This window comes from Theropithecus gelada, chromosome 13 (genome assembly GCF_003255815.1).
Source record: "Theropithecus gelada isolate Dixy chromosome 13, Tgel_1.0, whole genome shotgun sequence".
In the NCBI taxonomy this organism is placed as follows: domain Eukaryota; kingdom Metazoa; phylum Chordata; class Mammalia; order Primates; family Cercopithecidae; genus Theropithecus; species Theropithecus gelada.
Window position 1 is genome coordinate 14,545,171 of NC_037681.1, and position 14,108 is coordinate 14,559,278.

At 41.6% G+C, this 14,108-nt stretch overlaps 2 protein-coding genes across 2 annotated transcripts in view; both read right to left on the reverse strand.

Moving 5' to 3' along the window:
- The window catches only part of IL18R1 (interleukin 18 receptor 1), a 41,449-nt gene extending 40,707 nt beyond the window's left edge, over positions 1-742 (reverse strand). The window contains exon 1 of the mRNA XM_025353796.1: positions 672-742. The gene's annotated coding sequence lies outside the window, so the exon portion shown is untranslated. The remainder of the gene's footprint in view (positions 1-671) is intronic.
- Positions 743-8,342: 7,600 nt separating this feature from the next.
- The window catches only part of IL1RL1 (interleukin 1 receptor like 1), a 34,489-nt gene continuing 28,723 nt past the window's right edge, over positions 8,343-14,108 (reverse strand). Inside the window, exons 9-11 of the mRNA XM_025353794.1 lie at positions 12,307-12,453; positions 11,136-11,303; positions 8,343-8,843 (exon numbers count right to left, since the gene is read on the reverse strand). Of these exons, the coding sequence (XP_025209579.1) occupies positions 8,458-8,843; positions 11,136-11,303; positions 12,307-12,453 (701 nt within the window). The 3' untranslated portion in view covers positions 8,343-8,457. The remainder of the gene's footprint in view (positions 8,844-11,135; positions 11,304-12,306; positions 12,454-14,108) is intronic.

A 14,108-nucleotide genomic window follows, 5' to 3' on the forward strand; every position in this document is an offset into this window, starting at 1 on the left:
CATAATGATAGTTCCTATTTCATGTGGCCCTTAGGAGGATTAAGTGAAAATAAGATATCTAAAAATTTTTTACAGTGTCTGGCATGCGGTAAGCACTTAAAAATGACAACTATTGGCCGGGCGCGGTGGCTCAAGCCTGTAATCCCAGCACTTTGGGAGGCCGAGACGGGCGGATCACGAGGTCAGGAGATCGAGACCATCCTGGCTAACACGGTGAAACCCCGTCTCTACGAAAAAATACAAAAACTAGCCGGGCGAAGTGGCGGGCGCCTGTGGTCCCAGCTACTTGGGAGGCTGAGGCAGGAGAATGGCGTGAACCCGGGAGGCGGAGCTTGCAGTGAGCTGAGATCCGGCCACCGCACTCCAGCCTGGGCGACAGAGCCAGACTCAGTCTCAAAAAAAAAAAAAAAAAAAAATGACAACTATTGTTATCATTTATTTCAGTTGTTCTCACCTCTCCAGAAAACAATTGGGAACGTCTTAATGTCTAAAACTGTACTTTCAGAGAAAGACGGCATGCTGTCTCATCAATTATTTACACATATTCACACACACACAATCTCTCTCTCTCTTAATTGACCTTGTTTTGAGAATCCCTCCCCGGATGGTGGTCTTCCCTTCCCCTGGGGGAGTGGGGAGGGGGTGTAGGTGGCAACAGGGCCCACCCTTACCTTCAGAGGGGCGTCCCCGAGGCTGGGGCGGGGGCGGCAGCTCCTCCTTCACACCAGGTCGTGACTGCGGAGGCCAAGTTCGGAAAGTAGGTGAGAAGCAGCGATCCCCGCCTCCTGACTACCGTGGAAAGTGAAAGAGAGGTGTGATTAAAGAGATAAGGCACCCAGAGAGGGTTACAAAAACAAAAACCAAAAAAGAAGAAGAAGGAAAGAAGTAGGAACAGAAAGAAGAATGTCAGGGGTTTGGCAGCTCCTGGTTGCTAAACCCGGCCAGTGGAGGCTGCAGGTGGGCGATGCCCGCGGTCGGGCAAAGCTCCGGGTCCCGGCGTGTCGTGGTCTGGGGCGCTCTCAGTCTGGGCGCTCCCGGGCGTAGAGTCCTCCCTGACTTGGGGGTCCCGGTCTGGGGGCCCTCCGGTCGGGGTGCTCCTCGCAGCGATGCTCCAGGACCGCCTCCTCCACCCAGGCGCCCCGCGTGGAGTTACCGGAGCTACTGGATCGCGGGGTCCAAAGGGCGCAGCTGGAAAACCCAGCGCCTCGCCCTTTCCCCTCGGACGGCGTGGGCCCCAGACGTCTGGCTCTTCCTCCCCAGCCGCGCGGCGCGGGTCCCGGGAAAATCAGGGCGGCAGCCGGGTGACCTGCAGGGCCGGAAGGTGGCGCGCCCGGGCCGCTCGCACGCACCCTGCAGGCCGCCGTTCACAGCAGAGGATCCGAGGAGGGAGGCCAAAGGGGAATGTGTGTTTCTAGATTTTTACTTTGTGGCAGAGCTGTTATTAAACAAAAGGAGAAGGAAAACCCATAGCCGACAGGCAAAAGGTTTAATGAGACAATGATTTTCTTTTTACCCAATCAAGATAATTCACCAAAGAATAAACAAAAATGTGTAGTTATCTCAATAAATGCAAATAAAAGCATCTGACAAAATTCAACACCCTTTTTGAATTAATAACGATTAGAAAACCGAGAGTAGAAATGACCTTTCTTAATCTGATAAAGAACATCTATAAGAAACCTACAGGTAACTTCACATAATAGTGAAACATTTTGCGTTTTCCTAAGATTAGTGATGAGATAATGATTTTGGCTCCCACCTGGGACAACTGCTTTGCAACAAGTGGAGAGATAAAGATAAAATTAGAAGGCATAAAGACTGAGAAGAAAGAATTAAAACTACTGGTTTTAACAGAGAGCATAATTATATGCAGACCAACCTTTGAAATTTACAAAATAAACTACTGGAAATACTGAGTTTATCAAGATCATGGAATATAAAAAAAATCATAGTAATTCTATATATTAGAGATGGAAACTTGAAAAGTGAAGTTTGTTAAAAATGCCATTTACCATAACATTTAAAAATCAAAATACCAAAGTATAAATTCATTGGATAACGTATGAGGTATCTTCTGTGAAAACTACAAAATATTGCTAACAGAGATGAAACATCTAAGTAATAGAGGGATATGCCACGTTTATGGATTGGAAGACTTAAGACATCTATTCTCCACACCGTATATTTTTAGACTCTCTATATTACAGAGTCCATATACTTAATGCAATCCAATCCAAATCCCTGGAAAATTTTTCAAAGAAATTAAGAAGCTCTTTCTAAAATTTATATGAAAATGCAAATAATCTAGGATTGTCTGGACAGAGACAGAGTTTCACTCTTGTTGCCCAGGCTGGAGTAAGTGCAATGACACAATCTTGGCTCACTGCAACCTCCACCTCCCGGGTTCAAGTGATTCTCCTGCCTCAGCCTCCCAAGGAGCTGGGATTACAGGCATGCACCACCAGGTCCGCTTACTTTCATATTTTTAGTAGAGACGGGGTTTCTCCATGTTGGTCAGGCTGGTCTTGAACTCCCTACCTCAGGTGATCTGCCCGTCTTGGCCTCCTAAAGTGTTGAAATTACAGGCGTGAGTCACGCGCCCGGCCTGTCCAGATAATCTTGACAAAAGCAAATTGAGAGACTTATACTGACTTGAGGATTTATAATTAGGCAATAGTAATTACGACAATGTGATATTCGCAGAAACATACAATGCAAAATAGAAAGTAGACTAATAGACCCACACATACCTAGTCAATTGATTTTTTAACAATGCGCCATGTCAATTCAATGGGAAAAAACAGTCTTTCACAAATGTTGCTGGAACAGCTGGGTACCTCTACAGAAGCAGCAGCAGCAGAAAAAAGAACCTCATCCTTACCTTGTTCTATATACAAGTATTAATTCACCATAGACCATGGACCTAAACATAAAAGCTAGAACCGTAAATATTTCTTTTTGTTTGTTTGTTTGTTTTTTTGTTTTTTTGTTTTTTTTAAATTTATTTATTATTATTATACTTTAAGTTGTAGGGTACATGTGCATAACGTGCAGGTTTGTTACATATGTATACTTGTGCCATGTTGGTCTGCTGCACCCATCAACTCGTCATTTACATCAGGTATAACTCCCAATGCAATCCCTCCCCCCTCCCCCCTCCCCATGATAGGCCCCGGTGTGTGATGTTCCCCTTCCTGAGTCCAAGTGATCTCATTGTTCAGTTCCCACCTATGAGTGAGAACATGTGGTGTTTGGTTTTCTGTTCTTGTGATAGTTTGCTCAGAATGATGGTTTCCAGCTGCATCCATGTCCCTACAAAGGACGCAAACTCATCCTTTTTTATGGCTGCATAGTATTCCATGGTGTATATGTGCCACATTTTCTTAATCCAATCTGTCACTGATGGACATTTGGGTTGATTCCAAGTCTTTGCTATTGTGAATAGTGCTGCAATAAACATATGTGTGCATGTGTCTTTATAGCAGCATAATTTATAATCCTTTGGGTATATCCCCAGTAATGGGATGGCTGGGTCATATGGTACATCTAGTTCTAGATCCTTGAGGAATCGCCATACTGTTTTCCATAATGGTTGAACTAGTTTACAATCCCACCAACAGTGTAAAAGTGTTCCTATTTCTCCACATCCTCTCCAGCACCTGTTGTTTCCTGACTTTTTAATGATCGCCATTCTAACTGGTGTGAGATGGTATCTCATTGTGGTTTTGATTTGCATTTCTCTGATGGCCAGTGATGATGAGCATTTTTTCATATGTCTGTTGGCTGTATGAATGTCTTCTTTTGAGAAATGTCTGTTCATATCCTTTGCCCACTTTTTGATGGGGTTGTTTGTTTTTTTCTTGTAAATTTGTAGAACCGTAAATATTTCATAAAAATACAGAGAAGACCCTTGGACAGGCAAAAAAAAAAATTCTTAGCTAGGACACAAAAAAACAATAGCCATTTGGGACAAATTGATTAATTGGATATCACCAAAATTAAAAATGTCTACCAAGCAATGACATCACTTAAAAATGAATACATAACCCTGGAAATATTCTCACTTTACATCTATCTGGCAAAGAACAATACATAAATAATTCCTACACATCAACAATATAAAAAGAAATACAATTTAAATAAGGCAAAAGATTTTGCCTTCATTAAAAAAGATATACGAATAGCCAATGAAAACATGGAAAGGGCTCATCATCATTAGTCGGGGAACTTCAAGTTAAGACCATGGTGATATTCATCTAACACCTGTTAAATTATTAAAATATAAAGAAACTTGACAACACCAGTTATTGATGAGACAATGAAGCAACAGAGCTCTCATACACAACTGGTGGGAATGTAAAGTAGTACAATTAGTTTGCAAAACAATGTATAAGTTTCCCTGAAAGTTAAATATGCACCTACCAAATGACCACCCTTAAGGGTCAACCAAAAAGAAATAAAAACATAAGTCCACAAGTATGTTCATAGGAGCCATATTCATAATAGCAATAAACAGGAAACAATTCACATATTCATCAACAGGAAATACAAAGGAACAAACTACTGAATCATGCAAAACATGGATGACTCTTAAAAGTATTGTTGAGTAGAAGTAGCCAGACCCAAAGAAATATGACTTTACTGATACGAATATAAAGATACGACAAAACGAATCCGTGGAGTTAGAAATCAAAACAGTGCTTGCCTGGTAGCACGGTGGAACTTTCTGGGGTGATGGAAATATATCTGGGGTGATAATTACACAGGTATGTTCAACAGTCAGAAATCATCAAACTGAACACTTAGGATCAACGTTTTATTGTATGCTATGCAAACTTGATTCAATTCAAAATAATTGATTTTTTTTCTTACAATCACAGTCATTTTCACCATGATTGTGTGGCAGACATTGAACAAGTTTTGGCCACATTTGTTTTATTCACACTATCTTGTATGGCAGAAGTATGTATTACCGTCACGGTACAGAGGAGGAAATAAGAGAGGTCAGTGGTGGTGCTAGTGTGAGAATCCAGGTCTTCTGGCAGTTTCCTGACCTCATTATGAGTGCACACCCTGAATCATGCATGAGCCACCACCGCTGAGAAAGCCCTTGGGGTTCACCTTCTCCATCCTCCTATTTTTCAGTTGCAGAAACTGAGCCCCAGGGAGCTCAGGTGACTTGGGAAGTGGTGTGTAAGTTTAGGAAAAGGACAGTGGAGAAAAGAACTCAGCAACTTCAGAGTTTTCCCCAGGCCAGCCCTATCTGAGGTCTCTGGAGTGCTTCTCTCTTCCCTGCGCATTTTCACAATTCCTCTACACCCCATCAGGGTTAGCAAGGAGTGTGCCTTCCTGGGCTATATACATGGCTCCCATCACACCTTCCTTCTCATCCCTCCCAGAGAGGCACTCAGCACACATTCAGAAAATGTAAACGTTGAATACTTGCAAAGGAGCTTATAATATAGATGGTTAAATCATATTTTAAAATAAGACATATGGGGGCAAACTAAAAACAAAGGTATTAGGGAGCCAAGAAAGAGATCGTTACAAAATCCGTGTAATGACGTCCTATATGCCTGCTGTAGAAAAATCTCAAATTTAACTCTGTGTTTTCAAGTAGCTAATGTGAAGAGGAAAACAAATCAATTCCAAAATTTCCTGGGTCCATAAATCAAAACCACACTTGTCATTCTAGGTGGATGCGAGAGTAAAGACATCCATTCCCGAGAGATAGACTGGGGAGAACCTATTCTTTAGTGGTCCTCATTGAGAGAAGTCGGAGAATAGAATTAATATGAAAAGAAATACAGTAAAGTTTTGTGATAATAACTATTGCCATTTATTGAATTCTTACTCTGGCCTACATATTTTTTAAACATTTGATTAGCACAGAAATCCAAAGGGTTTTGTATCATCATAGTTATTTTACCTACGGAAACTAAGCTTTGGAGAAGTTCAGTACTTTGCTGAAGATCACACAGCTGCTAGGCCTACAGAGGATGGCTTGTTGATTCCAAATACTATGATAGTTAGCCATACAATACCCTTTTCATTGACCAATATTTTAGTAATTCAACAAAACCAAATGGTAATCTACAGAAGTAAGGTAGCCAGATTTAGCAAATAAAACTACAAGATCCCCAGCCAAAACTGAGTTTGAGGTCTTCAGATGAAAGCTCATTGTCTGAATTCAACCTCAACAGGTGTCCTGATATTTGTTTGTTTTTTGTTTTTTGTTTTTTTTTTTTTTGGACGGAGTCTCGCTCTGTCGCCCAGGCTGGAGGGCAATGGCGCAATCTCTGCTTACTGCAAGCTCCGCCTCCCGGGTTCACGCCATTCTCCTGCCTCAGCTCCCAAGTAACTGGGACTACAAGCGCCCCGCCACCACACCCGGCTAATTTTTTTTGTATTTTTAGCAGAGACGGGGTTTCACCCTGTTAGCCAGGATGGTCTCGATCTCCTGACCTCGTGATTCGCCCGCCTCGGCCTCCCAAAGTGCTGGGATTACAGGCGTGTCCTGATATTTTAATACAGATTTCCTGTATTTTATCTGGCAACTCAATCTGGGGATACAGATTAAAGGTATAGGTACCTAGACAAATGAGTAACCATAAGGAATCTTCTAGAGATATGATTTCTCTTAGTACGGATTCTGAAAGGTATTGAATGACAATGAGTTCAAGATTATGTTCTCTGTCAACAGTCCAGAGTTCAGTTTTCTTTTGCCAGTGAAATACAGAATCATATACATTATTAAGCAGTTCAACTGAGATAAGCGCTCCATCCACTTACAAAATTTGAAGTACCAATAGAATTCCTATCTGAGGGGACACTCGCAGTAGCTCTGGATCCAGTCCTGCAACCCCCAACGGTGTGTGCTTTCCTTCAGTGCTCTGAGTAAAGTGGCCCTGACTGTAAATTAACTCTATTTTGCCAAAACGGTTTTCTCAAAATGCCCTATTACCTTCATAGAAATGTTACACCAAAATGGTCTCAAATTTGAAAAACATTTTAAAAATAGGATTGTTGCAGAATTTACCAGGGTAGATATTTAAGTTGCATCTGTGTAGTACAACTGGGAGATGGAACACTATGAATATTTTTAAATGTTTTAAAACGTTTTAGTGACATGCCACGTTTTTATTATGATGTTTGCAAAACTCCACATGGTATCATCTCAGCTATAAAAATGATATGTGTAAAACAAATTTTTGTTTGTTTGTTTGTTTTTGAGAGGGCTGTCACTCTGTTGCTCAGGCTGTAGTGCAGTGGCATGATCTCGGCTCACTGCAACCTCCGCTTCCTGGGTTCAATTGATTCTCCTACCTCGGCCTCCCGAGTAGCTGGGATTGCAGGCACGTGCCACCATACCAGGCTGATTTTTGTATTTTTTAGCAGAGACAGGGTTTCACCATATTGGCCAGGCTAGTCTCAACTCTTGACCTCCGGTGATTCACCTGCCTTGGCCTCCCAAACTGCTGGGATTACAGGCATGACCCACCGCAACCAGCCATAAAGTTTTTTTTAAAAAAAGAAAATTTAAATCTTAAAATGATGGACTTATGAGTGATTCTTATTATTTTCTTCTTTTATATTTTCTTTTCTTCCATAATATCCTTCTATCACTTTTATAGGGAGTAAATATTTCTAAATAGAATAAAAGTATATGAAAGGAATTTTAGAATTGAAAAAAAGTTTGATCATAACGGCAATGGGGATAAGGTATTCCAACAAAATTAACAATATTGAGATGATGATACTGAGTATCCACTCAAATAAAATATAATAGGCGGGTGCGGTGGCTCATGCCTGTAATCCCAGCACTTTGGGAGGCCGAGGCGGGTGGATCACTTGAGGTCAGGAGTTAGGAGTTTCGGACCAGCCTGACCAACATTTTGAAGCTCCATCTCTACTAAAAATAAAAAAAAATTAAAAAAAAGAAATACCCCAAAAATTAGCCGGGAGTGAAAAAGGTAGCATGCACCTTTGAGAGAGAGAGAGATATATAAAATAAATTCTGGCATGTTGGGAACAAGATTTATGACTGACATTCAGCCTGAGGGAATCAGAATGTTCTTCAAGATGATGTGAAAATCTACTGTCGAATGATTAGTTTGCTCTTCAGATTATTGACAAAGAATCAGGAGCAACAAAGCAAGACAGAGAGAGAGGAAAAGAGAGTAGTGAAAACATCCCACACCACAGTGAAGAGAGTCAAGCAAAAAGGAAAAGGGAAGGGAATGGTGGCTGGAGAATGGGGGAGGATTGAGGAGAAAAAATTCTGGGCATTTTGCATCCACCCAGAATCAGGGAAATGGAAGCAAAGTTACCAGATAAAACCTGAGGCCGGATCCCTTTGACATTCCTACTCCTCACACTTCAGTGCAGGGGCATGGGCCAGCTAGGAGAAGTTAGGAGAGCTTCAAACTCAGATGCCTTTGCACATCACAGCAGGCACTATTGCTTCTGGGCTGCCAAGGAAGTCAAACTGGAGGCCTTTCTGGGCATTTTGCTTGGCACAGGCATTTGGTACCTCACGTGCTTCCAGAATTTGGAATTCAGGGACCGTTTATTGGCAATGTGGTCCTCCCTCCACTTGATGGTGCCCTGCACTTCCATGAGATGCCTGAGAGAGTCCTGAAGCGCTTCAGCCTGCAGCATGTCCAGCTCGCTCAGAGCCTCCATCTCAATAAGAATCACCTTGGAGTCGTTCTGGATGAGGGCACTATGCAGGGCAACTTCCTGCTCGTAGGCAAACTCCTCACTGTGCATGATCTGAGGGGTCAGGATGAAAATGTGCCGCCTGCTCTTTCGTATGTTGGTTTCCACTGCAGTGACTACATCTAGTCATACAAGAAATAGATAAGATTTCCTATCAGTCTAATGCTTGAAACATAAACATCCTGAACATGTAAAAGTCTTATTGTTATAATCTGGTATGAGATTCTCTGACATCAATCAAGTCACTTACTCATAGAAGTGGAAATATACGTGGATAGAGAACCCATTTTTTTCTTTGTGCTCCTTTCATTTGAGAGAATATCAGCCCCAATGTCCTCTTTTTATTTCCCAGGTAGCTTAGTCTTAACTAAAACAGAGTCCTTCTAGGTAAATGGGAATGTAAAGATATTTAGTCTACTGTTGCATTAGAGACTTAGAATTCTGATTCATTAGATACATATTATCTTCTTAGAATATTTGCTTATATGTTTTAAAATGGCTTAAAAATTTAACTCACATATTTAAAAGCACAAACTCAGGAAGCTCTGCCCCTCAAAATTGACCCAAGTCTCTAGGAAAGTAAGTCCTGACTTCACTTCACCCCCCATTAATCTCTGTTGTAGAAATGGATTTGATCCAGACTAGAAAAATCTTAAGGGACAATAGATCCCCTTTCCCTTTTGGTGTTTATAGAGCATAGACTCCATGGTGATTCCATTTCACTCTGGGTAGACTTAGAAAGAACATGAAATACCCAGTCCTCACCGCAACAAAAGAAAGCACAACCATGAATAAAACAACCCATGATATTCTGACAGACTGGTGTCTGAGGAATTGCAGATGCATGAGGCAGGCCAGCTGAGAAGAGGTGCTCCCAGAGGCAGGAGCACAGCTGCTGCGGAAGCCCCCCCTGGAGGGGCAGGTACATGACCACCCTCTGACCTCCTGCCAGTGCCTCCCATTGGCTAAACCCAGCCTGGAGCAGAGGACAAGGGTGCAATGGCTTCCATGATGATCAGCCACCCAGGGCCACTGGATGGAGTGGTGATGCAGAGAGGATTTTGGTGGGGCAAATGCAAGATAAGTCTCATGAGAATAAAGATAGCACCTTAGTCAGTCAAGACCTTTCCTAAGCAAAGAGTGAAGTTTGGTGTTGTTTTATTGGGTTTCATTTTGTTTTGGTTGAGGAAAGGTCAGAGGACATGCACTGATGGAGGGAAGTAGAAAACCGTTCCAGATTAGTATGCTGTCACACATTGAAGGCAGCACAAGCTTGAGTGTGACAGAGCTAGCATCTGGGTTTAGCTGGGGAGAAGTGTAACTAGAACTTAGGTGGATGGACTGAGAAAGAAGAGGTGAAGAGCTTGTGGCCAGATGTGGCACACTGTTGAGCTCACAAACAACAGGAGTCCCTGCAGGTCCTTGAGTACATTTGTAATATGAAAAGAGTGTTTGAGAGCATTACTCGTTACTTCTATCTGCCTGGGTGGCCAGTGGGAAAATGGGAGAAGAAGAGAGCCTCGAGAGAAGAAGTGCATTATATTCTCCTAAACTGTACCTTTCACCAGTCTCTTGAGCCGTTATTGAGGCTATGAGCATTCCCAGATATTCCAGGGTAAACCAAATTCACCTGTTGTTCATACCTTTACATCTATAGGCATGTGAATTCCTCTTCTTAGTAAGATGAGTTTAAAATGTAAAATGGAACGTTTACTTTATTAGGCTTAGGCCCTTGACATCTGAGCCCCATTTATATTCCAACCCCTTCCTGATGTGTGAGAAATTAGAGAAGAGTTCACAAGGAGGGTCCATAGGTACTGGACATAAATGTATGAAGGGAAGGGAAAATAACTACTGAAATCACAGGACTTGTGATAAAACTGTCAAAAATATATAAAATTGGGTAGGAATATTAAGGAACAGAAGCTACAATTCTATTTGCTCTGGTGAGAATATAAATTTGCAAATGTTTCACCAACATAAAGAAAGTCATGAAGACTCTCTGAGTCCTTTTAAGGTATTTCAGCTAGTGCCTATGGCTACCAGAACAAAATTCTTCAATGTTTAAGTCCTCTTTCAAATCTTATGGACAGAATTAAGAAGTGGCAGAGTTATCCTGGTGGGGGACCAAGGAAATAAAGTAGGGATGATGGTTTACTAAGTCCTTGAAGGACAGGACTTCTAACTCTGAATTCACACCACCGACATTACTGTGAAGATCTCATCACCGGGACAATGATGGGAGAGGGAAGAGTGAAGGATAAGTGTCTGCTCCTGGATAAATATTTAAAGTTTTGGTCTTAAGGTCTGAGGTAGTAAATGCAATTCCTTATCCAATGCAGGGATAAGGCCACCTAGTTCACAGCCTCTAATAAGCATGAATTTCCGTCCCTAATGTATGTCCATAGCTTTACCTTCTCCAGGTAGCATATCTCTCCCATAAATGCATAAGGTATAGCCACATTTATTTTCAAGAACATCGGGCAGAATCTGGTGGACAAAGTACTCTACACGACTGGCCCCATCTGTACTGGATGTGTAGTTCCGTGGGTAGATAACATAAGCATCATAGAGCTTTCCATCTGAAAATGAAAACAAGAAGTACAACTTCTTACTTGATTCTAAAAATTCTTACTGGACTCTTAGAAGACATTGCTCTCCAAGTTTTATGGCTGTTGGTGAATGCATGTCATCCTCCAAAATGTTCTAGACTCAAGAGATGTTGACGACCAAACCACTGCCACAAAACATGATCAGGAAATAACAGTCTTCATCCCAAAGTATTTCTCCTTTTTACTGTCACAGACTAAATAACAAAAAAGTGGACAAGAGCCTGTCCAGTGCAGTTAAAACCATTTCATCAATGTTGATTAATAATCTATGAACAAGGGGGCCTTCTGTGCTGGATAGACCTTGGTTTCATCTTTGGTTTCCCCATACTCCCCTGGGGAAGTGAAAAAATGTAAAGTTAATAGTAGCAAGGGCATAGAATTTTTTAAGGGGTCTGAATTTTCCACAAATCAAACTGTTAGCTCCTACTTGAGTCAACTGATTGAAAAATGCAACGTGTATCTGCCTCCAAACGAAAGCATGAGGTTTGCATCTAGCAGGCAGAACTGACTCCTTTCATGAGCATGTTTGTGTGCCTAGGTTAGACTTTACAGATCAGGGTTTCAGGTGGAACACACATGCGTTCTGACAGACCTTTCTAACCTGCTCACATCTGGAAAACAGGAACAATTTTGCTACTGTGTTTAACTTCATAATATCTTACCAATACATTATGAAACTTACACCTTTCTGGGCTTGGGGCAGATTCTGTCATTGGTAACTGAGTAGGAATAGCAATCCTATCGGGGAAGAAATGTGAGCTGTTGAGATGAATCTCAGGACCATGAGGAGTTACAGAGCAGGATGGAAAATGGCCTCTAAGAAAATCCAAAAACACAACTCACTGATAACAGATTAGCAAGCAAAATGGAATCTGGGTTTAGCAGCCTAGCTATTGAAAAATTAATAGACAAGTAACCAACAGTTATTATGTGACTTTTTCTTTGGGTGAAAAACTTGGTATTTGCCACTTACCATTCCTGGTCTTGTAAGGTTTAGCTATGTCCCTCCAGAGCAGAGTAGCCTCAATCCAGAACGTTTTTAGGATGATAACCAGGACATTGATTAGCATTAACAATACACTACATACTGCAATTATGCAGTAGGTGCTTTGATGATCAGCTATTCAAAAGAAAGAAAAATGATTATTATTACTACTGAAACAAGATATAATAAACAGATACATGGATGCTGGCTTCCCTTGGGAGTATAAGAATTTCATGTAAGATATACCCACTGAGAATTTTCATGGCTGCTTTAAGTACCAGGACATTCACATTTATTGAGCCTCTACCACATATCAGGCTAAGCATTACAGGGAATTCTCAACGGCAAAAGAGGCACAGAGACACTTGTCAACTTAACTAAGATGGGAGGCAAAAGCATGATTTTTGCTGGCAGAGGATTTTAGAAGGAGAACTTGCTTCATGCAGGACTGGGAAAGGGAGCCTTCCTGGAGGAGGGGGAGGCCTCTGAAAGATGAGTAGGATTCAGGGAGATGCAAAAAAGGAAATGCCCACCTGGGCAAAGAGAATACCATAAGCCTAAGTGCAGAGAGGAAGTGTGTTTTCTGAGGAATTGGAATAACCTAGTTTGGGGAATTGGTGGAAGATATGATTAGGAAGGTTGGTCAGGGCCAGGTTCTGTCCAGACTTGAAACCCCAACTAAGGCAGACTGCCTTATTCTGAAGGTCACAGGAGCATTGGAGCCTTGAGTGGTTTTCCAATGAGATTAATCTGATGGTAGTAGAAAGTTTGTTTCTGTGGAAAGAAACTATGGGCACTCAGAAAAGAATGGAGTGTGGTACTTGGGATGCAAGATGCAGAGGGTTGTAACTCATGCAATAATGAGAAAGGAATAGACAAGGTACCGTCAGGGCATTAAGGAGAAGGCATCGACAGGTCTGAGAGACTTGTTACCTCTAAGGGCTTGGTGGTGTGGGAGACAGAAGAAGAAGCAAGAGTCACCTAAGTGGCTAAAGCATCTTTGATAAAGAACTCAAAAGTCAAATTACTAAGTTCTAGGTCCTACTCATAGCCTATACTTCTCTCATGGTGAACATTACTCAGCCAACACTGAACTTTATCCTAGTACTCCTTGCTTCACAAAATGCAGATGCAACACGCATATGCACTGACGAATGTGAGAAGAATCTCAAATGAGATTTGCTGATATGGTTCATTTCCATCTTAAGTCTCCATGCATGGGCTCCCAATTCTGAGGTAGAAAAAGCACTGGACCATATTCACAAATTCCTCCACAACCTCTAATAGTTTATCAGCTCTCTCAGTGACCAGCAGTATGAAATCAAGAATTATCAAGGTGATATGACTCAAAGTTGGGGGAAAAATGTGAAAATTGACAAAGAGCTTACTGTCATCAGGTTAAATAATGAAAACTCTGTTAAGTAAATTGTTTCAACAGGATTTCTTTCCAGGTCACTCTGTCTAAAAACCCCAGCTGGATGCACAGAGGAATATGTACTTCCTGTGGGGAATGCTGGGAAGTAACCATGCCAGGGCTGGACGCTTCCAAGCAAAAGAAAGATGTTGATCCAAGACATCAAAGGGAGTCTTTGTAAGTGTGAATTATTTTATAAAAGTGTAAGTAATTCAGGTATGTGATGACTAAACATTACTTTCTGTATACACATATAAATAGCAAAATGCTGGCTGTGTTTGAATCCTTGCTCCATAACTGTGGTATCTGGCAAGTTATCCAACTTTCTTTGCCTTTTACTTTGAAGTATTGAGAAAATAAACGAGAAAGTTAAATG